Below are 26,686 nucleotides of genomic sequence, written 5' to 3' on the forward strand. Positions count from 1 at the left end.
TCTTAATTTTAATCAACTAACTTTTTATGGATTTAGAGACTAGAAATGAGTCCGACTTAACATGATTTTGATGGGAAAACCCCAACAACCTTTCAAATAGTACAAGATAAATGTGAACTATTTCAAAAGTTGAAGACAATTTCTTTCATTTTTTTAATATACACGACAATTGAAGTTAATTATATGTACCCCTAACTCAGGGTCCTACTTTAACATTATTAAACAAACCATAATTTAATCTTGAATTGAACTGATGTTTATGCCGCTTATTTGTTGCACAAAGGTACTAATAATCAAGTTGGTGATTGATTGGGAGATGTGGAGGGACAAGTAGGTAGAGATTGTGAGTTGCGGCTTATAGATTCTATTTCTATAGGCTGGGATGATTCTATTCAATAACTAAGCAGAATATTTTTCTTCATATAAATACATAGCTAAAAGATCCTATTAAATATCTAATGGATAAAGATGCTGCTGATAAAAGAAAATTCTCTCAACTACTTTAGTTTGGTAAAGCATCCATACAGCATGTTAGTTTAGGTGCGAGGTGAAACGCCAACGTAAGTGGATAGCATAGCATCAAAACCATGATTTCAAAGAAACTTTGATGCACAATTTAAATTAAGTAATTGCATAAAGAGGGAAAAAAATGTTAATATAAAGAAAACATTGACACTACTCCTAAGAAAGAATAATTATATACAAGTTTGTTAAGGATGTTTTCTTTGTTAACGCATCTTTAAATTATAAATAATGCAGGGAGCACTATCAAAAAGAACCAAAAAGATGAGTAATTAATAAAACTTGGCTATAACTCCATTGATACATGTATAAGTCCAAGATAATAAATTACCCATTTGTTCTCATCTTTTCAATACAAAATGAGACTACATATGAATGCATGAATATCAATCACTGGCAGCCATATCAAAACTTTTATACCTCCTCCCTGCAAGGCTCTCCTGTTGGCAGGCATACTATTGTGGTGGTGTTTTTTATATTCAAAGATTTTCCACCATGGTGTTTTTTCTCCAAAATTTAGTTCTGTGCGGCAACCCTAGCTTAAAAATATGCCACATGGTTGGGTTGAAATGCCAGGAGTGGTCACCTAATAGTAGTTCTTCCAAGAGATAATGCTCCGATTTCACTTTCAGTATTCTGCATCGAATGTAACATCCGTTTGTCAATTAACATATACACAATGAAATAATCCATAAGATTAATGTCGCCCATTTAGAAAATTATTGAAGTGAATTAATGTAGACTATCACCTAATCACCAGAGTTCAGTCATATTTAAAAAAATAGGAGCACAAGATTTCTCCATCATTTAATGAACAATTTACCTGTGATTTAGGAGAAGGAAATACATTCCAGAACCTAAGTGTTTCATCGCCAGCTCCAGTCACAATAGTCTGAAATAGTAGAACTCATCACAATCAGGGATATATCATAGATGATAAAAAAAACTTTTTTTTTGTCATACATGCAGTAATCTAAAACAAGGATTAGTTGAAAGAAGAACTGAAATACCTGTCCATCTGGAGAGATGGCGAGATAAAGAACCCTATAAGTATGACCTGTAAGAGTGGCCAACTGCGGGAAAGAACAAAAAAGATGGTAAAACTTGTTTAAGTTGGGTGAAAAAAAAAGATATCCACTTTAACACATAAGAGAGTTAGTACCTTTGACATGGTGGGGTATCTCCAAACAATTATCTGGTTCTGGGAGTAGCCATGTGTGCTTACTAGTTCATTGACATTTTTGGACCAGACAAGATTGCAAACCTACCAAAATATATAAGTTGAAAATCATTTGATTTGTGTTAAGAAAGAGAAAGAGAAGAGGAGGAAGACCCTTTTATTCTTCTCTCACTATGTTAAGGCAAATACCAAATATTGTGAAACTTATGAACTGAAAAAGAAATTGAAGAATCTAACTTTTGCAGTTCAGATTAGTAATCAATAAGAATTAAGATCTGCTTATGTTTTATTTAGGTTTTTTTTTTACAACCTTCTAATATTGTAAGAAACAAGCATTTTCCCTATAATGTCAGAGTAACTTTCTACATATGATAAAGCAAATAATGATTTCATAGCACCACATAAATTGCATGTATAAAGTAACCGGAGAACTGCCAACATATGAGAGGGGAAGGTGCTTGGGGGAGGGGGTGGTATTCCCTCATTTGAGTAATAATAATAACCACAATACTCAAGCCTTATTATGGCATATAACTCTAAGAGGCTATAAAGCCATTCACTTTAAAGTTTTAGGCTTTTAAGAGCTGGTTTTTGACATAGTAACAGAGCTTTCTTGACTTGAGTGACCAGGATTCATCACTGTTGGTCCGGTTCTTTTAAGTAAGAGTTGAATATCTTCAAATGGTAAAAATGGGCCCGTCCATTGTACATATTTCATGGTCAATACATCTATGAAATGCACATTTTTCTAAGTCAGGTAAGAGTACTTTAATTCTAAATTCTAAGTTCTGTTTATTCTTTTCATTTTCCATTTCATAGATTTTGGTTTGGTAGTTTGTTGTCCTTCCATGCTTTAAATGAGTTATTGAAATTGCCTTCTAACAAAGAGAACATGACTGTTCTAGCACCTAGACAACAACTATGCAAGGCCAGTAATTACCAACGCCAAATTACAGCAAATTTAGAATTAAAGTGCATTTGTATGAAAGCATAAACAGGTTAAGAAGTACTCTTACCTGACTTCCAGTGTCCATACAGCTTAAGTGTGAGTTTGTGGTTGTATTCCAGAAACGAATACATCGGTCTGCAGTACCTCCTCCAGATGCAAGAAGTCCATGAAGATGAGGAGACCATGCAATAGCTTTAACAGCTGCTGTGTGCTCACAGTATTTCAGGACAGGCTGGGTCGAGTGTTGATTCCAAACAAACAGCTGCAAGGATATGAATAGAGTGAGTTTCAATGAAGGAGAAGAAAACAATAACAAATCAGTAAGATAGTTCAGATAAATTATGAAGTTTGAAATTGCATACTTTGTTGTCGTTTCCTCCTGATGCCAACTCACGGTTATCATAAGACCACTTCAGTCCACAAACCTTTGAAAAATAAAAAATCAAAATCATGACAGATACAATGCACAGTTATGAATCTGCGAGACAGAAACAAATCTAACCTCGGATTTGTGTCCAGACAGTTTACTAACAAAATCTTCTTGTGTGCGTATATCTCGTTGATAAATATTCTTATCCCGTCCACCAGAGGACAAAAGAGATGAACTCCAGGCCAAGGCCCCGACGCGTAACCTATGCCCTTCCATAGATCTTATCTTCTTGCATCGTGCGGCATCCCAAATCTATGCGGACATTAGTTAAAAACGAAGCTTCAGTTAATTTGAGGCATAGAAACAGAAAGCATAAGGTTTCCTGAAAAAAAGAAATTAAGTGGAATTCGCATATTCCAGGGATGCAATGAGAAAAAAGATATAATTTGATGCCACAGAGAAGTTAAGCAGAGGTCAACTAAACACAAACTTTTCCAGGGGAAGGCAGTCCAAAAGAAAAATGTTTGAGGTAGGATATCTACCTGCCTTAGAACGAAAACTGGGCAAGCCTATACACATTCTTAAGGGAAAATTGGTATGATTTATGGATGAGTTAAGGTTCCACCAAGCCAATTAAGTGTTCTATGTTAAGAGGCAAATTATAGCATATTGATAGGTTCAATCTAGTATCTTAAAGCAGAAAAAAGGAAATAACACAGTAAGAATTGAAATAGACTGATTTATTATAGTAGAAAGGCTAGAGTTCAAATGGGATCTAGCATACAATCAGTCATAAGCTGAAAAAAGAGTACTGAAAAGCAGAAAATAGAAAGAAGAAAAGTAGAGGCACTTAGAGAGGCCTTTTCTCTCCCATGTAGAAGATTCTACTCAAATTTCAGCGTACCCTAATGATTGCTGCAGCAATCATTATATACTGAAATCTAGGAATTATTCCCCACTCAGCTGTTGACAGCTGGCAGACCCATGTGCCACAAAATCTGTCAAAGATTTTGTTCTCTCTCCTTGCCCTTTTGTCCTTTTTCTCACATAAACTTTCCCATACCTACCAATTCCATCCCCTTCAAGACTATCCTTGTCCTCAAGGATAAAGTCTGGAAATTCAGACTGTATTTTCTCCACCAGCTCCCATGAATTCTCAAATTCAGGAAGGTTCTTCCACTTCACCAAGACTTCCAGTTTATCCTGCTCATTCCTCCTTTCATTGATCACTTTCTCAGGCATTGGCTCCAACTGCCATTCCTCATTCATGCAGTCAGGTAGAGGTTGTGGTGTAATAGAAGGGATCACTGCCTTCTTGAGTAAAGACACATGAAAAACTGGGTGCACCTTAGTATCTTCAGGTAATTTCAACCTGTAGGCCACTGCCCCAATCTTTTGAATCACTTCATAAGGTCCATAATACCTTGGACTCAGCTTCTGATTCACTCTCTTGGCTAGCTTTTTCATCTTATATGGCTGAATTTTTAAGAACACCATATCACCTATCTCATACTCTACTTCCCTCCTGTGTTTGTTAGCTTGGTTCCTCATCAAATCCTGTGCTCTACACAGCTGATCCTTTAATTCACTAACCATTACATTCCTCTCAGCTGTAAGTTTATTGACTTCATCAACGGCTGAAGAAAAGGCATCCCCTCTGATTAGCACAGGTGGTGCTCTACCATATAAAGCCTCAAAAGGAGTCGTTTTCAAAGAGGCATGATAGTTGGTATTGTACCAATATTCAGCCCAAGCTAGCCATTTAGGCCACTGTTTGGGTTTCAGACCAGTCACACATCTTAAATAGGTCTCAAGGCACCTATTTACTACTTCTGTCTGCCCATCAGACTGAGGATGGTAGGCACTGCTGTATTTTAACTTAGTGCCTGCCTGCTTAAATAGTTCTGACCAGAAGTTACTCAGAAACACCTTGTCTCTGTCAGAGACAATAGAACTAGGAAATCCATGCAACCTTACTACCTCCTGGATAAATAATTCAGCAATTTCTTTAGCAGTATAAGGGTGGCTAACTGGTAGGAAGTGAGCAAATTTGGTCAGTCTGTCTACCACCACCATCACTGTATCTCTTCCTTGGGCTTTAGGCAAACCACCAATGAAATCCATTGAAATGTCACTCCAGATTTGAGTTGGTACGGGCAAAGGTTGCAGCAGTCCTCCAGGTGTCAAAGTTTGATATTTATTTCTTTGGCACACTTCACAAGCTTGCACATATTCTTGAATTTGCTTTCTCATTCCCTCCCAATAAACCACACTAGCAATTCTTTTGTACGTTCTTAGATACCCTGAGTGTCCTCCTACAGCCGTATCATGGAATTCATTCATAATCCAAGTCACCCTAGGTGAATTCTTGGGAATTACTACTCTACTCTCATGATACAACCTCCCTCCTTTAAGTTGAAACCCTTTCTGTCCTTGAGGATCCAACACCAATGCCTGCACTACAGCCCTTAGCTTATCATCTTTCTGGATTTCTTCTTCTAATCCCTCCCAGAATTCACACTGAATGGTGGAAATATGTGCATACTGCATCTGTCTAGACAGAGAATCTGCAGCACTATTCTCCTTACCTGGTTTGTACTTTACCTCGAAGTCAAAACCTAATAACTTAGATAACCATTTCTGCTGTTCCTCCCCCATAATTCTCTGTTCAGTTATAAATTTGAGACTCTTTTGATCAGTGTGGATTTTAAAATGCCTGCCTAATAAATAGGGCCTCCATTTTTGGACTGCAATTACAACAGCCATCAACTCTCTCTCATAAACTGACTTTTGTTGGGCTCTCTCGGATAAAGTTTGGCTCATGTAACAGATTGGCCTCCCCTCTTGCATAAGGACAGCTCCAATCCCTCTGCCTGAAGCATCCGTCTCCAATACAAATTCTTTCTCAAAATCTGGCATCACTAAAACAGGCAGTGTAGTCATAGCTTCCTTTAAACTCTCAAAAGCTGCTTGAGCCTCATCATTCCATTTGAAGTTGTCTCTTTTGAGAAGTTGTGTTAAAGGCCAAGCAATCTTTCCATAATCCTTCACAAACTTTCGATAATAGCCAGTTAAACCTAAGAATCCCCTTAACCCCTTTAATTCCTTAGGTATAGGCCATTTGAGCATATCTTCTATCTTCTTAGGGTCTGCTGAGACTCCTCTTCCAGAGATGATATGTCCTAAATATTCCACTTCTATTTGACCAAAGGAACATTTTTTTCTGTTGGCATATAATTTCTGCTCTTGTAATACTTTGAGGACCTTGGTGAGATGCTCCTCATGCTCCTCCCTACTCTTACTATAAATCAAGATGTCATCAAAGAAAACCAAACAGAATTTCCTGAGAAAGGGCCTTAACACTTCATTCATGAGGGCTTGAAATGTTGATGGGGCATTGGTTAAGCCAAAGGGCATCACAAGGTACTCATAGTGACCTTCATGGGTTCTAAAAGCAGTCTTCTCTATGTCTTCTGCCTTCATTCTGATCTGGTGGTAACCAGACTTTAAATCTAGTTTAGAGAAGATGGCAGCACCTCCCAATTCATCCAGCAACTCCTCAATCACAGGTATGGGAAACTTATTAGGAATGGTTACCTTATTCAAAGCCCTATAATCTGTGCAGAACCTCCATCCTCCATCTTTTTTCTTCACCAATAACACAGGGCTTGAAAAAGGGCTGGTGCTGTGCCTTATGATGCCAGCTTGGAGCATCTCCTTCACTATCTTTTCAATCTCATTTTTTTGAAAAAATGGATACCTATAGGGCCTGATATTAGGGATAGCAGCTTCAGCTTTTAGTCTAATGGCATGGTCATGCTCCCTTATAGGAGGTAAACCGGCAGGTAAATGGAAAACTTCTTCAAAGGCATCTAACAGCTTTTTCCATTCTTCTTCTCCTGACAGTCCCCCCACTGTGTCAGTTTGTAAGCTCTGCAAATAGAACCCCACACCTTCATCATTCAAAGCCTTCACTATAGATTTCCAAGAAGCCTGCCTGGTGCATAATGCAGGATCTCCTTGAATCTGGTACACCTTGCCCTTCTCTTTCCACTTCAGACTCAATTCCCCAAAGTTAGCTTCAATGCTTCCTAGGCTAGCCAACCAATCCATCCCTAACACCATGTCAGACCCTCCTAGCTCCATCAAAAAGAAGTTCTGATTGCATTCTATTCCCTGTATATAGAATGCTAATCCTTCACATACTCCTTGATTTTTTACTCTCTCTCCATTTCCTACCTCAATCACATAGGTAGGGGTTTCTACCACCTTCAATCCTAACTCCTCCACCATCCTAGAATCAACAAAATTACTGGTGGCTCCTGAATCAATTAGGGTTAACAGCTCCCTGTCCTTTACCCTTACCCAAACCTTAAAGGATTTATTTGAAGTAAATCCTTCCTTACTTTGCATAGAGAGCTGCAAAGTATGAAGTTCCTCCATTGTATCTGCCACTTGCCCTTGCTGTACCCCTATGTTTTCTTCTATTTCTTCTTCCTCACTACTGTCCACACATAGTTTCAAACTCATGTGTTTAAATTTGCATACATGGTCTCTGTTCCACTTATCTCCACACTTGAAACAGAGCCCTTTCTTACTTCTTTCCTCCAATTCAGCAGGGTTCAGCCTTCTCCCCTTAAACTTCTCATTTCCTCCATTTCCAGCCTTCTCACTCTCCTTTTTAAAACCTCCAAAATCTCCAGGATCCTTAATCCTCAGAGATCCTCCTCTATCCTTCCATGTTCCTCCTCCTTTCTTTGTTAGGGCTTCATTCTTTTCTTCAATCAGCAAGGCTCTGTCCATGAGTTCAGCTAAGCTCTGACTCTCATGAAGTTTCAATTCTGCCTGAATCTCTTCCTTTAATCCATTCATAAAAATGGAGTCCAACATTCCCCTTTCTTCCCTTCGCAGGGGAGCCACCATCATTTCAAATTTCTCCATGTATTCCACCACTGTCCCCTTCTGTCTTAGGCTCAACAGAGGTCCCAACGGGTTATGCAAAAGACCCGGTTGAAACCTCCTCATGACCGCTAGCTTGAATTCCTCCCACGTTCTCAAAGGAGCCTGTTCCTCCCACCATTGATACCAGTTCAGTGCCTTATCCTCCATTGCTAGTACTACTGCTTCTAATTTGTCCTGCACCCTGACTCCATTCAGATGAAAGTATCTTTCAATGCGTACTAGCCAACCGTACGCGTCTTCACCCTTGAAGATCGGAATCTCCAGTCGTCTCCTCCCTCCGAAAAAACGAGATCCACCTTCGCCTCTCCTCCGATTGTAACGAGGTCGCGACTCCCGTGACACCGTACTCCGGTCGCTACCTTCTCCGTCCTCTTCATCTTCGTACCCTCTTCCATGGCGTCCATGATTCCGAGCAGGTCGCTCTTGAATCAGTTGTCTAATCTGTTCCACCGTCACCTGTGGTCGTGATTGTTGCTCCAACACTAGCTCACGAATCTGTGCTATAGTTCCTTCAAAACTATCCATCCTCTGTTCGATTGTTCCAACTCTGTTTTCCATGATCTTTCGTGTAAAGACCATTCACCAAGGTGATGAAACCAAGGCTCTAGATACCAAATTGATAGGTTCAATCTAGTATCTTAAAGCAGAAAAAAGGAAATAACACAGTAAGAATTGAAATAGACTGATTTATTATAGTAGAAAGGCTAGAGTTCAAATGGGATCTAGCATACAATCAGTCATAAGCTGAAAAAAGAGTACTGAAAAGCAGAAAATAGAAAGAAGAAAAGTAGAGGCACTTAGAGAGGCCTTTTCTCTCCCATGTAGAAGATTCTACTCAAATTTCAGCGTACCCTAATGATTGCTGCAGCAATCATTATATACTGAAATCTAGGAATTATTCCCCACTCAGCTGTTGACAGCTGGCAGACCCATGTGCCACAAAATCTGTCAAAGATTTTGTTCTCTCTCCTTGCCCTTTTGTCCTTTTTCTCACATAAACTTTCCCATACCTACCACATATCTACAAACTCTATCAGTAGATAACTATCCAACTGGTACGAGTTGCCAAAACCAGGGCCTAAGTTGGTTAGACCCCTGTTATTAAAAGGTTGCATTTCCTAGATTTTTGTAGAAGCTCAGAGGTAATGAGTTAAGATGACAGGTTATATAAGTAACTCAGAAACTGTCTAGTTCATTAACTAGTTCATTAAATGATTAGCTAACAAAAACATGAGTCACACATGAGCTGGATTTAGTTGTGAGTTGTCACTAAGTCTCCCACTCTCTCCCCTCTTATCATATTGACTTTTAAGAGTCAGTTACAATCCATACCAATTAATATCGAACTATTGTTTATTGACTTTTAAACCCAATGGGATTGACAAAAAATACATGAGTGACACATGGGACATATGAGAAACATGTGGAAATGGGTTAATGGTGAAACCTATACAATGCAACATACCCAACAATAAAAACATAATAATTCAAACTTATAAATATGTGAATATTATAAAATTAAATGACAGATGTGTTATCTGGTATACAGTTCACCATTGACCCAAATTTATTATAGTAACGGAAATCTGATGATGACGAGTAAAGAGTGTCATGATGTAAAAATATAGACACTTAATATTAGACATAATACTAAACATGACACAACACGTCACAAAATACAAAGCAACATGACAAGAGCTAATCCAGGATACCACACATCACGACAAATACAGAGCAACATAACAAGAGCCAATCAAGGATATGACAAGGTATAAACATAATTGTATAACCAAACATTAAAACATCAGTAAATATATTACAATACACTCTTTTATATGGCTAATATGTGTTAAGATATTTAATAGGTATGTAACTGTCTATGCCGACTGAATGAGAGTGTTCCCCAAGAAAGGATTTTAACTAAACCTCTTATCTCCTAAAACGAGTGAAAAGCAGAGAGGGAAAGCTTAATGATGATATTATCTATTCTTTCAAATCCAATTGTCAATAAAAATAAACAGTTAAAATGGTAAATTTATAGAAAAAATCTTTAACTTTAATTCTAACTATTCAAAACAAAGAAAAGATCATCAGAATATTTTCCATTATAACGCTTCCTTAATGATTTCTAGAAACATCTCCATTCCATTTGGTAGGTGGATAAACGGTTAATAACTTGCAATTTCACACTTGTTTCCTTCTTTAAACTTAGAGTCTACCCAGGTATTAAAAAATAGTAATAATAAAAGAATCTACCCAGGAAGCTCCCTGTCCCCAGGAAGGCTCACATTACCTACTGGTAGCAACCAATTGACCACCTTCTGTAGCTACTTCCATCACTAACCTACCAAGTTCTTATTTATTCCTTGTCATTCTTTTTTTTTTTCCAACCAAAATGAAAGAATGTATCATCATTTTCACACTTTACCATAATGCACATTTAGATTAGGGTTTCAGGATCAGTACAAGCAGCCAACCTACCACATTTAGATTGCTAAAATGGCTATAGCACTTGTTTAGGATCTAGATAACACATATTATCATTCCTATGCAGAGTCCATCCCTAAGGGGAGGGGAAAATTCCGTTTTCTTAATTGAGAAATAGAAGAGAAGTATATGGAAACAAAATAAAACAAACAAGGAAAACCCAGGAAGAAAATCAACACAAATTTAAAAAAATAAAAAATAAATCTGAAGTAAAGCAAACTCCGATTGCCAAAAATACCATCAAACACACTCAATTGGAAACAATTACACCATGCATGATCAGCATTTAGCTCAAAAACTCTTACCTGAACTTTACCATTGTTAGTTCCAACAGCAAGATGAGTACCCCGTTGTGCCCAGCCAACAGAACAAACACAGTCATCAACCCCTAAATCACATAATTTAGTCACCTGCATATAGCATATCAAATCAGATCAATTAATAAAAAGAAACTACCATGCTTTAAATCTGTTAACAGAAAAATCGAAATCCATAAATTGAACACAAATCATATGCAAAAAAAAAAAAAAAACTCACTTTACTGCTACAAGCATTCCATAGATAAACGCAGTTACCCAGACCAACCGCCAACACATTGTGCGAAGACCAATCCACCAGATTCAGATAAAAATCGTCTTGCAACGCAGGTGCATCCAAAACCTATCAAACAAAACCACAGATTCTCATCTCCATTAACATCAAAAACCTAAATCAACAGCATCTATAAAATAGAATAAGAAAAAAAAATGAAATTCACCTTATAAGGCGATCGAGGAACCTTCCTGGGAGCCTTAACCGGAATCTGATTAACACCGGGAACAACATCATCAGACATAAACGGCGAAAGCGAATGCATGGACTGCCGCGTCTCCGTCTTGTACCTAAAAATATTCCTGCTCGGCAATGTCATCGACGGCGACTCCCTCTTCTCCGGCGTAATAGGTCCCGCAACACCACCCGCATCAGGTCCGAACAACGCAGTTCTTAGAAGAGTGGTGTAAGCACTAGAGCTATCATCGCGTCCCTCGGTAGGAGTATTGATGTCAAACAAAGCGAATTTGGAGGCAGATCTACTGGGAATAAACCTATCGGAGTAGATTGTTCTAGAAGGCGATGTGTAATGGTTGGAGTTAATCATGCGTTCCACGTGACGGAGATTTTCCGGTGAAGGAGATGGCGGCGGAGAGATTGCGGACGGAGGAGTATCTCGTCGGTTACCGGTTGGTCCGTCCATCGCAGAGGCTGTTAATTTTCCCGGGAAAATAACAGTGAAAGATTGGCGATTTTATTTCCTCTTCGGAATTTTAATATATTTTTATTATAAAAAAATTAATGCTTCTCGATAATTGTGCAGAGAGAAAGTTGAAGTCTCTATCTTTCTCTTCTCTTCACAATCACACTGTTCCTCTGAATCCTCAACTCCACCTCCCAACCTCCCTCTCTTTTATACACATTTTTTCTCACTCTCTCCGTAGAAAGAAAACAACAAATTATTCTTTTGTCTTATATTTTTTTTCTTGTATCTAAAACGCTTAATTTATAATTAATGCTAATTTTATAAAAAGATTATTATGTAATAATTATTATTTTCTTGAAGGTCAATATCTTCTTCTTTTTGCTTTTTCTTTTACTTTTATAAAGTACAGTAATTATCTTTTTTTTTGTTAAAATCAAAATTTTATTTATATTCAACATTTTGCTACTCCATTTGCATGAGAGTATTTTTTTTAATAGGCATAAGAGTATTTTAAAGACCGAATTTTTTTTAATTAAAATTGTAATTTCGTGATGATTATTACAAGATTATTCATGAGAAAATCTCAACTCACTCTTGAATCTCTTAGTCACATGTGAAATTTCAATTTTGTCCCATATTTTCATAGATATATTTTTGAAAGTATATATATATATTTTTTAAATATTTGTTTTTTTCGTAGATACATCTACGGAAACGTAAAAAACATAGTAAACGTTGAGAAAAATAAAAATATTTCAGTTCAGTGAATCTTCCATAGATGTATCTGCGGAACGTGTTAAAAATAGAGTGTTCCGTAAATGTATCTACGGAAGTTTATGTTATATTTTAAAAACTTTCAATTTCTATCAAAATATAGTATAACATAGTAGTGTAATGTAAATGTAATGGTATATATAGTACACAAAAAGAAAACTTCTTATATATCTTCCAAATAGTCAAACATGATAAAAATAAAATTATATCAATCTAATGAAAATACAGATATCAAAAGTGTGTCAAACTGAGACTGATGAGACTAATAGTTCTAATCCATATTCAAACAAAATAAAACCCTCAAAAAAGCCAAGCCAACAACAACACTAAAATATAACTTCTTTGAGTTATCCAAGATAACTGAACTCTCCCGGAGCATAGTCGACCAACACATTACCATGTGTTGTATGATGAAAATAATACAGAACAGCTACAAAGTTTTAGTTATTTTAAATTGTATTTAGCATGAGTTATTAGTAAAACTTTATAGTTGATATGCATTGAAGCTAATTTCATCATACAACACATGGTAATGTTGGTCGACTATGCTCCGGAAGAGTTCAGTTATCTTGGATAACATCAAAGAAGTGATGTTTTACTGTTGTTTTTGGCTTGGCTTTTTTTAGGCTTTATTTTGTTTGAACATGGAAGTTATGTTTTACTGTTGATGTTGATGCATGTTGTGTAATCCTCCTAGTTATAATGGTGTCTAGTTGGTCGGTCATAATCAGGGGCGGATCTATTCATAAGCAGGGTGTGGCTATAGCCGCACCAAAATTTTAAATTTTTTTCATATATATATATATATATATATATATATATATATATATATATATATATATATATATATATATATATATATATATATATATATATATATATATATATATATATATATATATATATAGAGATATATATTTGCAATTAAAAACCATTATCATATAGGTCATAAAATTTAACATCAATTAAAAATCATTCTCTTTTAACATATTAAATAATTCTTTATTAATGTGAAATCTTATAAGCGTGATCTACATGATAATAGATTTTAATCCAATGGTAAAATTTATTATACGGACATGAGGTGAAAAGTTATCAGTCATATTACTAAGTTTGATATCATAGTGTCATTCAAATTTCTCGACAGAATTACATCAGGAGTCCTTTAAGTTTTCTATTGTAACAGGTTGGTCCATTAAGATTAATTTGTAACAACTTTCCTTTAATTATATTTTTTTAGCAACTTTATGTATTTTGAATTATTGGTTTAATCAAAAATTGAAAAAATGATTAAAAAAAAAGGGTAACTGTGCACACATTTGTTAACTTAAATGATCAAGTCGTAACAAAAAAAACTTAAGGGACCAACTTGTTAAAGGACCCCTCGTATAATTATGCTAAATTTCTCTCATTTCTTTCTCCTTTTTGAGTTGCACCCTAAAATTTCAATATATTAAAAATATTAATTTTTTTAATTTTTCATAAATTGTTTTCTTTATAATCAATTGGTTTTATTGTTCTCTTTATAGAATGAAGAAATTTTCTCGGTACTTTCTAGAGACAAATCTACTTCTTCGACTAATTTAAAAGCATCGAAAACTCAACATCAAAGTTTAAACACACCAATATATAATGTCTAGATCCGCCCCTGGTCATAATGTTTGTGTAATACAAATAAAGTCGAATTATATACAATTAAATTATGAAAATAAAAGGAAATAGGAAAAACAAAAAAAAAATGATTTATCTTTATTTCGTAGACACAGCTACGTAAGCATCTACGTTCACTTGTTTCGTAGATGCATCTATGGAACATTCTGTAACATCCAACCCTCAACAATGAAATATGTACTGTTCAAAACATTTCAAAACTCAACGAACAATAACTACGGATTAAATTGAGATTTGAACGAGTCGGAATTAGTTTTGAAATAAATAATTTATTTTTTAAAAGTATTTATAATATTTTTTTATGAAAAAATAATTTTGTTACTTAAATATAAGAGAGATGGATAGAGGTTGTCACTAAAATTCGTTAGCATATTACCTATTAAGTTAATTATAAATATTTCTTATTAACTATTTAATCATCAATTTATTTTTAAATAATCAATTGTATTATGGTTAAGTCATTTCAATAAACTTTATTTTATTATATTATTTTTTTTATTATAAAAGTAATGTAATATACAGCGTGTTGGTTTGATTTGATGTTTTGTATATTTTTGATGTTTTTGTTTTTATTGTTACGTCGTTTTTATTTATTTTTATTTATTTTTATTTTTAATATATAATTTTTTATTTGCTATTTTTATAAGAGATTAATCATTATGCACTTTCACTGTAAAAAACTTTACAGTGTTATTCCATCACAACCATTTATAATTATTATTTTATATATAATTAAAATAAAAGTGAAACATAACTTAACTTTACAGTGTCATTCCATCACAACCATTCATAATTATTATTTTATATATAATTAAAATAAAAGTGAAACATAACTTAAAATCTGACGGTTACAATTTATTGACGGTGTAAAATTACCTTACACCGTCGGTGTTTTTTTATTAAACTATTTTTAAAAAAAATCAATTTATAACATCAAATATTAAAGTGAAAAAATAGAATACTAATTTTATAATTTTAAAAAATAAAAATAACATATTTAATACATGACAAATGGATAACACGATGAGAGAAACTCTTTTATTATTTTAAGATCTTGTTCAAAATAGTTTACCATTAACCTCACACGTAAATCTTTTTTGTTTCAAATCTAATAATATACTCTTTATATTTTGACTCACAGTCAATTGCAAAATGAATAGTGCTAAATTATCATTCAACCATAACTTTTATTTATAAAAAATAGAATCAGAACAAATCTCAACACAAAATTAGGACAATATTAAAAATATTATTGATTTATATTATTTTCAAATTTTCCAAAGTATAAATTAAAATTTTTAATAAATAAATATTTACAAAAATTGTCAGGAAACAACTTTCAAATCAAAAAATATATTTATAATATATTTGAAGATCTAAATTGATGTCTTAAGAGTCTTGTATTATAATATTAAATACAAAAAAATTAAAATGTTCATTGCTAGGAAACATTAAGTCTCTAAAAAAACTACAAACAAATATGTTCTATATTATTACATTCCTTTTTAAAATTTAAAATTTATTAAAAAATCTCAATTATAATAAAGTTTCATATAATTCATACAATTTAAATATAATGATGACAATAGAAATTAAATTATAATAATTAAGAAAAAAAATCAATATTGAATATTACAAGAAAATAAATAATCCAATTTTTTAAATAATATATTTAAAAGACTACATAGATATCTTACAATCTTACAAGTGTTACAAGTTATACCAGAAAGAGTGTAATGTGGCAACACTACACTACAATGAAATAAAAGTAACGAATCTTCAAATGATATATTTGAAAGGATAAATTGAGGTTTTACACGAGTGCTATAAAATCTAAGAAAGTGCTGATGTGGCATCAAACAGCTTCTTTGAAGAAATCAATTATCTCAACAAAATCATATAAATGAAGAGTTATATTATAGTAGTATCACTCTATATACACAAAAGATTCCAATTCCATTAATAACAAAATATTAATTTCCAATTGTGATAAAAAAAAAATATTAATTTCCAATTAATAAACTCTTTTTTAAGATATAAATTCCATATTAAAAGAAACGTTACAATTACAATAAAATAAATAAATAAATAATTCATAAACTTTAAATATAATAATACTAACAATATTAATAACTAACTAAAACAAAATAATAGTAACAATAGCATTCATATTTGTAAAAAAAAAAAAACTTAAATATTAAAATAATATAAAGAAGATGAGAGATCAAATTACACCATAAGAGTTATACCACGAGTTACATTCACTCGTAATTTCATTTCGAATAAATATTTTTTAAAATCAACTGTTGGATTGAAATATAATATCATATAAATCATACATATAAAGTTTGAGATTAATCTATAATGATTTACTATGTCATTGAATTACATAAAAATTAATGTTATTTGAAAGTTCATTTTAATGTTAATCTTTGGATATCTTGATGATATAATAAATCATTATAGATTAATCTCAAACTTTATAGGCATGATCTATATGATATTATGTTTCAATCAAACGGTTGATTTTAAAAAAATATTTATTCGAAATAAAGTTACGAGCGAGTGTAACTCGTGGTGTAACTTTTCAGGTGTAATTTGATCCATCCTCTATAAAGAATAATATATGAAAGATTTAAAAAAAATACCAAAAAGTATATATACTGCTCCAGTAAAAATTCAAATCTCTATTATATATATATATATATATATATATATATATATATATATATATATATATATATATATATATATATATATATATATATATATATATATATATATATATATATATATATATAAAAGACGATCTCGCACGATTCAACTCTAAAAATCTCAAAAACCAAAAACAAACAAGACACCCAATAAAGCACCTAAAGCATAAGGGTTGCTATGTATTTCTGAGATTCTTATTTGTCCAAACCCTATACATTGTATCTACGATATCATTTTCAATCTTAGCATTTTTATATCTCCAAATAGAGTAAATAACTTCAGCGGCAGCATATTTAAGAATTTTAGATCTCTAACCTTTGCCTTTGAATCTTTGAATTAACCACTTCAATTGCTCTTTCCATTCTATTGGAGAGTGTTGAATTTGGATCCACTTCAGAACTTTAGTCCAAATTCTTTGAAGATATTTGCAGCCAAATAACAGATGCTGGATTGTTTCAATGTGAGGGTAGAAGAATCACAAATCATCTGCCACCATAACAAATATATGTAATCGATCTTTGTTTGCCAACTTATCATTACAAGTTATCCACAAGACAAATTGAGATCTGGGTCGTGTTAAGCTGTTATAAAAAAGAGTTCTCCAACTAACTTTGGGCCCAACACTTTGCAAAGCCGAGTAAGCCGTTTTCATTTTGAATTTCTCACCAGTAAGCAAATGTACCTGCATTTGATGATAAGTCAGTGTTCTTTGTTTTAGAATATGCTTAAAGACCCACAAGTAGCTTTCCTTGACTGGGACATGCATCAAATTGTCATCTTTATCATAGTAAGTGTGGATCCATTTAATATGTATATTATCAGATTTGTTACTCAGATTCCAAAGCAACTTCATCAAGTTAACCTAGTTTTAAATCTCAATATCAATAACATTCATCCCACCTAAAGGGTTAAGACTACAAACCTTCTTCCAGGGTATGAGAGACTTTCTAGTAACCTCTTTGTCACCTGTCCAAAGAAAACTCCTACACACAACATTGATCTTGTGGATGACTGCCTTGGGCAGAGGCAAGCACTTCATCCAAAAATTAACAATAGAAAAGGCAATCCTTTGAATTAACTACACTCTACTAGCATAAGTCAAGATTTTGGAACTCTAATAAGCGATCATGCCAACAATCTTCTCAACTAGGATTAAATAATGTTTGATGGCCAACTTCTTACTCTTCAAGGGATTGCCCAAGTATCAAACAGGTTAGTAACCTTCCTTAAAACCTGTAAACTGCTTTATTTCATCTTTTGTGTGATCATCAACAGCTCCAAAATAAATGTGGCATTTATTAGGATTCACTTTTAGCCCTATAGATCTAGATAAGTTGTTGAATTTACTAATCATGAGCTCAATGGATTTTAGATCCCCCTAGCAAACAATAAAACATCATCTACAAAACTGAGGCTAGTAATTTTCAATTTCTCACATTTAGTGTGATAGTTGAAGTCAGGGATCTTATCCAGCTGGTACAAGGTCCTAGTGAGATATTCCATAACCAAAACAAAGAGAATATGGGAGATTGCATCACCCTGTCGAATCCCTCTTTTGGCTTGCATAATTCTAGTGTAGCTCACACTCACATTGAACCTTTAAGAGACTGTTTTTGCAGTAGTCATAGTCCACAAAAATATATTTATTGGGGAAACCAAACTCCTGTAAAATGTATTCAAGTGATCTCTAGTCAACCATGTCATGAGCTTTTTGGAACTCTAATCGCATCATGCACTTAGAAGTAGAACTCTTCATTTCATAACCTCTCATCAGTTCATAAGCCAATAAAACATGGTGATGAATATGGTGACCTGGAATAAATGCAGCTTGATTCTTGCTAACAATTCATCCTATCACTTTCCCAAGCATACTAGTGAGAATTTTTGAAATTACCATGTAAATAATGGTGCAACAAGAAATTGGTATCTAGTTCTTCATAACTTTAAATTCTGCTTCTTTGGGCTAAGGGCGACAACAATATAGTTAAGGTCTTTGTACAATCTTCTATGTAAGAAAAAATTTGTTATAGTTGCAGTCACATCTTTGCCAACAACGCTCCAAGTAGCTTTAAAGAAGTTAGCACCATAATCATCAATTTCATGGGTTTTGTTGTCTCCAATATCAGCTAGGGCTTTTCTAATTTCCTAATCAATAATTGGAGTAATGAGATATTCCCTCTGCTCATGGATCAACTGGACACCATGTCTCATGACATAGAAGTTAACACCTCCATCATATCCTCTTCTTGACCCATCTAAGAGCCATAGAAATTAAGAACCTCCTGTTCAATCTCATCTTGACTAAAGAAACTTGTTCCATCCTCCTCGAAAATACTTATAATGCTCTTCTAGTTTTTCCTGGTTTTGATAGATGGATGGAAAAAATGTTGTTTCCATCACTTAATCTCAACCATTCTAACTTAGCTTTGTGTCTTAAGTTCATCTCTTTCATCTCATTCCACTTAAGCACTTCATTTTTCCAAATTTGAACTTTTCCAATAACATCTTTATTCATTCAGTCATTTTTTTAGCTCCATTTGGGCAGCTAGCAACTCATTTTTTGCATTCTCCACTTTCTTTCTTAGACCATGAAGGGGTTTACTCAACTCTTTGATAATAGGCTTAAGTCTCTTAAGCTTCTTCCACTGTACAAACTTAAGACTGCCCTAGATAAGCTCAATCTAGTTCTTTACTACATCAGCATGAAAACCATTCACCTAGGCAATGTAATTATTAAACTTGAAGTGATATATGTGACTCGTGACCTGGTCCTGCCCTTTTAGACATAGCAGAGCATGATCAGACACATTGGGGCCACAATAGTAAGAGTAGAATCAATATTCTTCTGCAGTCAATCTAAGTTTCCCAACACCCTATCAATTTTAGAATATATAATACCATCAATTTGTTTATTGGACCAAGTGTAGTAGTCCCCAACATTGTCGCTTTTAGCTAAGCCAACATTTTCCATCATATTAACCATATTATAATATTCTGCCTCAATAACCTATCTCCCACCTATTCTATCTTGGGATTTCAACACATTGTTGAAATCTCCAATGAGACACCATGGGCCCTACTGTTGGTGATGTAACTTCTCTATATCTCTCCAAATATTCCTTATGTTATCAAGTTGGTTCAGTGCATATATTGCAGTTAACCAATTTAGAAATTCCCATGTAGATCATTCAATCCATATTTAATCAATTGGTTGGTACTACCAATATGTCGGATATCTCATTTATTATCATCCCACATAACCCAAATTCCCCCATTAGCATGTTTCTCATAATTTTCCAGGCATAACCCCTTAAACTTTAGCTTATCTCTAACAGCCTTAGCTTTACTACTTTTAACCCTAATTTCTACTAAAATGATAATGTCAGGTCTAAGATTAGAGAGACGGGAGCTTATCTCCTTGATCTTACCTGCCTTATTTAGCCTCATCACATTCAAGGAGACCATCATGTGTTGTCTTTGATCACTGATGGCTCATTGAAAAGCCTTAGAGCCTCAAAAGTATTGTCACAAATCAATTTATCACGTGTGCCCTCCAATGCAGGCCATTTACCTTTCATGTGTCCTTCCATGTTAGTCTAGTTAACTTCCCCATCTTTATCTTTTTCATTTGGGAGTGCCTCATTTGGTTCATCTTGATTCACTTGTTCGGCTTCTAGTACTTTAGAGCTTGCCTTTGGGTGACTGTAGTACAATCATGCCCAACTCTATGACATTTCTCGCAAAAATTTGGTTTCATATTCACCTGGCTACTTCATATTTCTTCCTTCAATATCTCTTATGGTAATCTCATTTGTTAGATTTTGGGCGATATCAATCTCCACAAGAATTCTGGCATACGAAACCCTAAGTTTGTTGGCAGGGCATTCATTTGCAAATAGTGGAGTTCTTAAAGTGCTTCCAATTTTACTCAGATTTTTCTGTCCCCAAAGGTAAAGTGGGAGTTGTGGCAGCTTGACCCAAATGAGAAGCGTTCGCAGCATATCCTTCTTCAAGTTGAAATCTGGTTTCTAGTCTCGCAAGAGCATTGGCATGTTACATATTGTCTAAGGCCCCACTCATCAACACAACATCCTTGTCTTAGAACGGGTGGAATCTAAATATGAAGTATCCCTCCTCGTTATAGAACATTTTCGGTAGATTCACAAAACTCTATTTGTTTTATCATAAATTACTTGACAGTGTTCATGCTCAGATCAGATCAACCCCCCATTACATACATGATTAGGGCGGATTTCCAATATTTCACCTCTGAGATGTTCATGAATTTTAATTTTTGTATTTAGTTCTTCATCATCTAATTTTTATCTATTAATGCATTTATGTTAAATTTGTAACTAATATTTAAAAATATTAATTTTTTCTTTAGCTATTACTATTAGTTTTATATCTTCAACTAATATTAGTTTTATTTTCCATATATTTTAAACAATTGTAAATTTGTTGAAATAATTTTTTTAATATTGTCCTAACAATATTTGAGACATCTTGTCCAACAAGCTGCCTACAAAAATATGCCAACAAATTGTAATAACAATCTCTACTATTCGATAAATACAATATCAACATAGTGTGAGCCTATTCAACTATGTTTATGGTGTGTTGCTAAAATTCGTAACCCGGTTAGTGCAAGATAGAACTATCTTCTCCTTCACTAGTTATAGTATGTCTTTTTCAACATATTTAAGAAACTTTAGAGAATTTGCACACACGTTTCTAGACTATACAACACACTCAATAAATTCTTAATATGAATGAGAATCTACCAAAACTTCCATAAATTCATTATGGTATCCCACACTTTTTCAGTTTGATACTTTTTGCATTCGTGTTTAGGACTTATATGCTTGAATTTTACGTCAAATCTACAACTCTTTTTTTTTTTGATATTTGAAATAGACACTCTAAAGGAGTAGAATTTGGAATTTTTCTACAACGTCATTCTTGAGTCCGGTGTCATGATCAATAATAATGACCTATGACATATTATCTTAATCCTTCAACAAACAAATTGGGATACATCTTCTAAGTCCAAGTTTCAATATCCTCTTTTTAACAATTCACAAAATCAAATGTAGTTGAATATGAAATCTTTATAGAAGTGATATCTAAAAAGGCATGAAAAGATATTTTTATATTTATTGGTCTTTTAAATGAAAACTTTGAGCAGTATAGTAGAAAAAAATGCTAAATCCATTGATGAATTATGGATGAACCTAAAAAAAATCTTCGACAATTTAAGAATCACTAAGAAATTTATATTTAAAAACATATTTCTGATCATCCAACAATTTTAACACTTGTTGCATTTCATTTTCCTAACCTTTTCTAGACTTGTTAATAATGTCACACACATTATAAACTTGTTTAATATTAACGATATTAAGGGGTGTTCAAATTTAAACCAATCTCAATAAAAGTCGCAAATTAATTTTAATCAACATGTAATAGAGAAAGGCTACTATTTTTATCAAGAAAGAAAAATAAATAGGCAGAGGCTTACACAATTTTCAACTAATAAGGCATTTAACCGAGTTTTTCCATTAACCATCCATATTAAGATTGCAATTACGGTTGATTTTGTATTTGAACCATGTCCAATAGGTGACTTGTACAGTTAACACTTCCATGCAAAATACTATTTTCTATGCTTTGAATATCTTGTTGTTTCTCAAACTCCACAAGCTCCAAATCGGAGCTAGCCATACTGTAAAGCCTGGATATTTAAATAATTATTTAATTAAAGGATAAAAGTAGTGTAATCAATAGAAGTAATGTAAATTGCAGAAATAGCGTAATTAACAGAGTTTAACTAGCACATAGGTATAGTTTTGGTAGCAAAAATATATTTTGATAACATATTGGTTTTTTGCCGCAGAAGATAAAGAGTGACAGAGACGAGTAATTAAGAGTAGTATGAATCACTAGTAATGGAAGTAGATAAAAACAATACCGAATACTAGAATTAGTAGCTTTAACTGGAAGAATTGTTTAACCGAAAATAGTTGAAATTTTGCTGGGATGATTCGTATATGCTTGTATTTATTTTGGTTGATTTGGTATGCTGGAATTATGTTGAATATGTCAAATTGCAGGTGAAGTTGAATTGTGTTGAATTGTCCCGATTTATGGACAGATTAAGTTGCAGGTCTTGTGACCAACATTGTTTAGTTGTCTTGCAGTTGATGCATTTTTGTTGTTGTTGTTGTTGTTGTTGTATGAGATTCATATCAAGTCTCATACATCGCATTATCAAGTTGGATCGGATGCTCAATATGTTGGCCTGCATTGGCAAATTAAGTTGAAGGCTTATGCCTTGTTGATGCCTCTATTAACTGGCGGTTTCTAAGTTAGGAGTTCTGCTCTGATGGTACCACATGCATATGCGTCATTTTGAGTCGTATTGTCGAGTTGCATATTAATCCTTATTGTGTTGCCAAAGTTGTATTGATTGGAGTTGTTTGGCATTTGTTTGTCTAATGGCGATGTTTATATAATCTGACCTAATATATTGTTTATCATACACTTGATTATATATTTCGATTTCTCACCCCTTTCTTTTATTTTGCCGTTGCCTTTATATTGGTAACGTGGAGGTAATTCTAAATGAAGATTTAATAGCTTCATTGAGTTCAAGTTGATGTCGTTGCTCTGATACGTAGCACTTGAGGGGGAATGAACACTTGTTTTGCTTATTGATGTTTTAAGTTGAATTTTAAGTATTTATTTTGAGAAGTTTGGCTGTTTTAAAGTTATTTGGGTTGATTAAAGATGTTATGTTGTTTTGAAATTTTATGTTGGGAATCCGCTGCGTGGTTAATTAAAAACTGGTTTATATTTCAAAGACTAAATATGTTGTTGAGTTCATATCGCTTTAATTGTGTTATGTATATTTTATAAACAAATTTACAGGTTTTGAAGGAGTTGAAAATGTAATATCCTAATGGTTGTTGAAATTTTACACTCTGATATTTGTTATAATTACCGGATAGATTTGGGGTGTTACACATACAAGCTCATTTTTCCTTATTGTCGCGTTTACTAGAAAATAGATTGTTGAACTTGATAAAGTGATCGTTTTCATTATCACACATAACTTTTCAAATTTTATCCGCATAAGGACGCTCTCTCATACTTCTTTGGCAAAATCACATTAAAAACATAAATGTCAGATAGTTTCAGGAATATCACAAAATACACATTTAATATCTAAATTCTGCAGCACGACACCTATTTTTGCTAAAGCTACACGTGTTAGAAGCTTCCCAATAAGAAGTCTACGTCCCAAAATCTGTACTTTTGATGGGGCTCAAGATTTCCATGGTTGATTCAGTACACGTATTTGATTATCTTCTCTAGAATCATGATAATTATTTTTCATTAAGACTACGTAATAGAATTTAACCGTGAAACTATTCATCATATTTATAATCCACACACACACACACACACACACACACACACACACACACACACACACACACACACACACACACACACACACACACACACACACACACACACACACACACACACACACATATATATATATATATATATATATATATATATATATATATATATATATATATATTCAACATGAATGAGGATGGTGGAGAGTCCCTCTTTAGCTCTATTTCATCATCATGTAGATTATCGTCTATTCTCCATTGGATTTTCTATATCCATGTTGAATTTGCAAAATTTCCCAGACACATAACTCTTGCTTCTTTGATAACAACATTTTAAACAAAGAGGGGAAGACATTTTTAAGTATATCATTGCTTATTCATTGGTCATGCCAAAATCTGGTATGTTCCCAATTACCTATGTTACATGCCAAATTGTTGTTGAAGCACTTTCAATGGTCCTCTTACTAGGACCAACCAACATTAAGTCCCTGCACTATAGTGAATCATTTTGGCATGATTGCAATTCATTTCTAATTGTAATTTCTTAAGTGAGAACGCCATACCTAAATGAAAGAAGCTTAAGCCAAATTGCTTAAGTAACATGTAGACATCTTTCTTCCATTTATTAAGAAGGGCCACGTTGAAAACTTCATAGTCTTATGTCCTTAGGCCATCATCATTCTTGCCCTTGCATATTTTATCCTAGCTTACCCAATTTATTTTCCTTTCTTCCCCACAACATCCCCATAATTTTTTTTTGTTAAATGCTAATAATAGAATAAATAACCTTATTTGGTGTCTTGAAGAGTGGTAAGTAAAAAAATGAAATGTTGCTAAGGATGGAGTTTACGAGGATAACTTTTCCCCCAATGGATATATGCTTTCGTTTCTAAAAGGCGAGTCTTTTCTTGAGGTTGTCGATAACCGGTGTCCATGAGGTACATCTTCAAGGGTTGGATTCTACCAAAATACTTAAAAACGTGTATGGAATCTTTTCAATTTTTCACAACAAGAATGATGATGATGCTTGGAGAAAATTGTCGTCCAAATTAATTATGTACAACTTATTTTTGAAAAAATCATCTTCAACCCTAATATGAGATCGAAACATCTGAAAATGATTTATCAAGATCCCAATTTTCAATCTGGTTTGTTCTTTGAGTTAGTTAAACTATGCCTTCAACCGCTATCAAAAATAAAAACATCACCAAAGGATTTAAAAGATTATTGCGGAAGATTTATGCATTTCTATTTTTGACAAAATCCACAACAAAGATTACATCATTATGTTTTAAGATGAAAATAAAGTTTGATTGTGCAATAAAATATGTTTGAAATTTTTAATTGTTTTAAAATCTATTGAATGAAACTTTCAATAAAAAAATGTCAAAAAAAAAAATTCTTAAAAAAATAGTCAAAATAATAAATTGAGGATTTCATGAGATTATAGAGGGTAGATTGAAAGTGAAGTGACCCATTATTATTTCATAATATTTTTTTATGTGACTCGATCTAAATTTGTTAGGCTCAACATTTAATATTGAGTAGTTTTTGTCTCTTCTTTAAGCCATAGGCCCTCTTCACAAAAAAAAAAAAAAAAAAACTGTTTTTCACTTTTTCTTCACCAAAAATACTCTTTTAAAATGGCATGATTAATTAATATTTTTCTCAACCAACAATACATCACGCTTTGTCATTTGTGTACAAGTTAGAATTATAATTAATAGTACTCATCAACTGCAATCTAGCATTGCTGTAAAAAACTGCAAAACTTATAATTAAGTAGACCTCCTATTAACTTTGTCGATACGCATCTCTCTTAAAACAGATACTATTAGAAATGAAGCACATGGAACTTATTAAAGGTTGCTTGCTATAGAATTTGTGAAGATATGCCAGCCTTTTTGGTATAATGATGTCATTGCCATGCCAACCTATTTAAAGAGTAATACTATAACACAATAAATTTAAGCCAAATGGTATAAATAAATAAGACAATAAGGAATGGATTGAGATTTGAGATAGATGGTGTAGCATAAAACATATCAAAGTATGGCATTTCAAGTGATGATAGGACACATAGTGTTAACTCTTGTCTTTTCTTTGTATTTTTTAGATTGGGAGTAGGTGACTATTGTATTTTTCTAACCGCTAATTTTTGTTTCTAGCCTTTTTTTAAAAATGTTTAAATAAAAGAAAATTAATAAAGAATGAAGAACAAATTGATCTACATTGTAAAAGATATGATTTAGAGTTTTGTGATATGCTTTGGTCTAACCACTATATGCTTTAATATTAATAATGTTTTTTTAATTGAAGTATATATATATATATATATATATATATATATATATATATATATATATATATATATATATATATATATATA

General features: G+C 33.2%; 1 protein-coding gene across 1 annotated transcript; it reads right to left on the bottom strand.

Moving 5' to 3' along the window:
• Positions 1 to 775: 775 nt before the first annotated feature.
• Positions 776 to 11,956, bottom strand: LOC131637229 (B-type cell cycle switch protein ccs52A). The gene is made up of 10 exons (XM_058907816.1): positions 11,228 to 11,956; positions 11,008 to 11,130; positions 10,776 to 10,880; positions 3,154 to 3,333; positions 3,014 to 3,076; positions 2,719 to 2,913; positions 1,685 to 1,786; positions 1,533 to 1,595; positions 1,346 to 1,414; positions 776 to 1,158 (listed from the first exon to the last, which is right to left on the bottom strand). The coding sequence occupies exons 1-10, from the start codon at positions 11,702 to 11,704 to the stop codon at positions 1,105 to 1,107; spliced, it is 1,431 nt and encodes a 476-aa protein (XP_058763799.1). The 5' UTR covers positions 11,705 to 11,956; the 3' UTR covers positions 776 to 1,104.
• Positions 11,957 to 26,686: the final 14,730 nt, after the last annotated feature.

Source organism: Vicia villosa, linkage group LG1, assembly GCF_029867415.1.
Source record: "Vicia villosa cultivar HV-30 ecotype Madison, WI linkage group LG1, Vvil1.0, whole genome shotgun sequence".
NCBI lineage: Eukaryota > Viridiplantae > Streptophyta > Magnoliopsida > Fabales > Fabaceae > Vicia > Vicia villosa.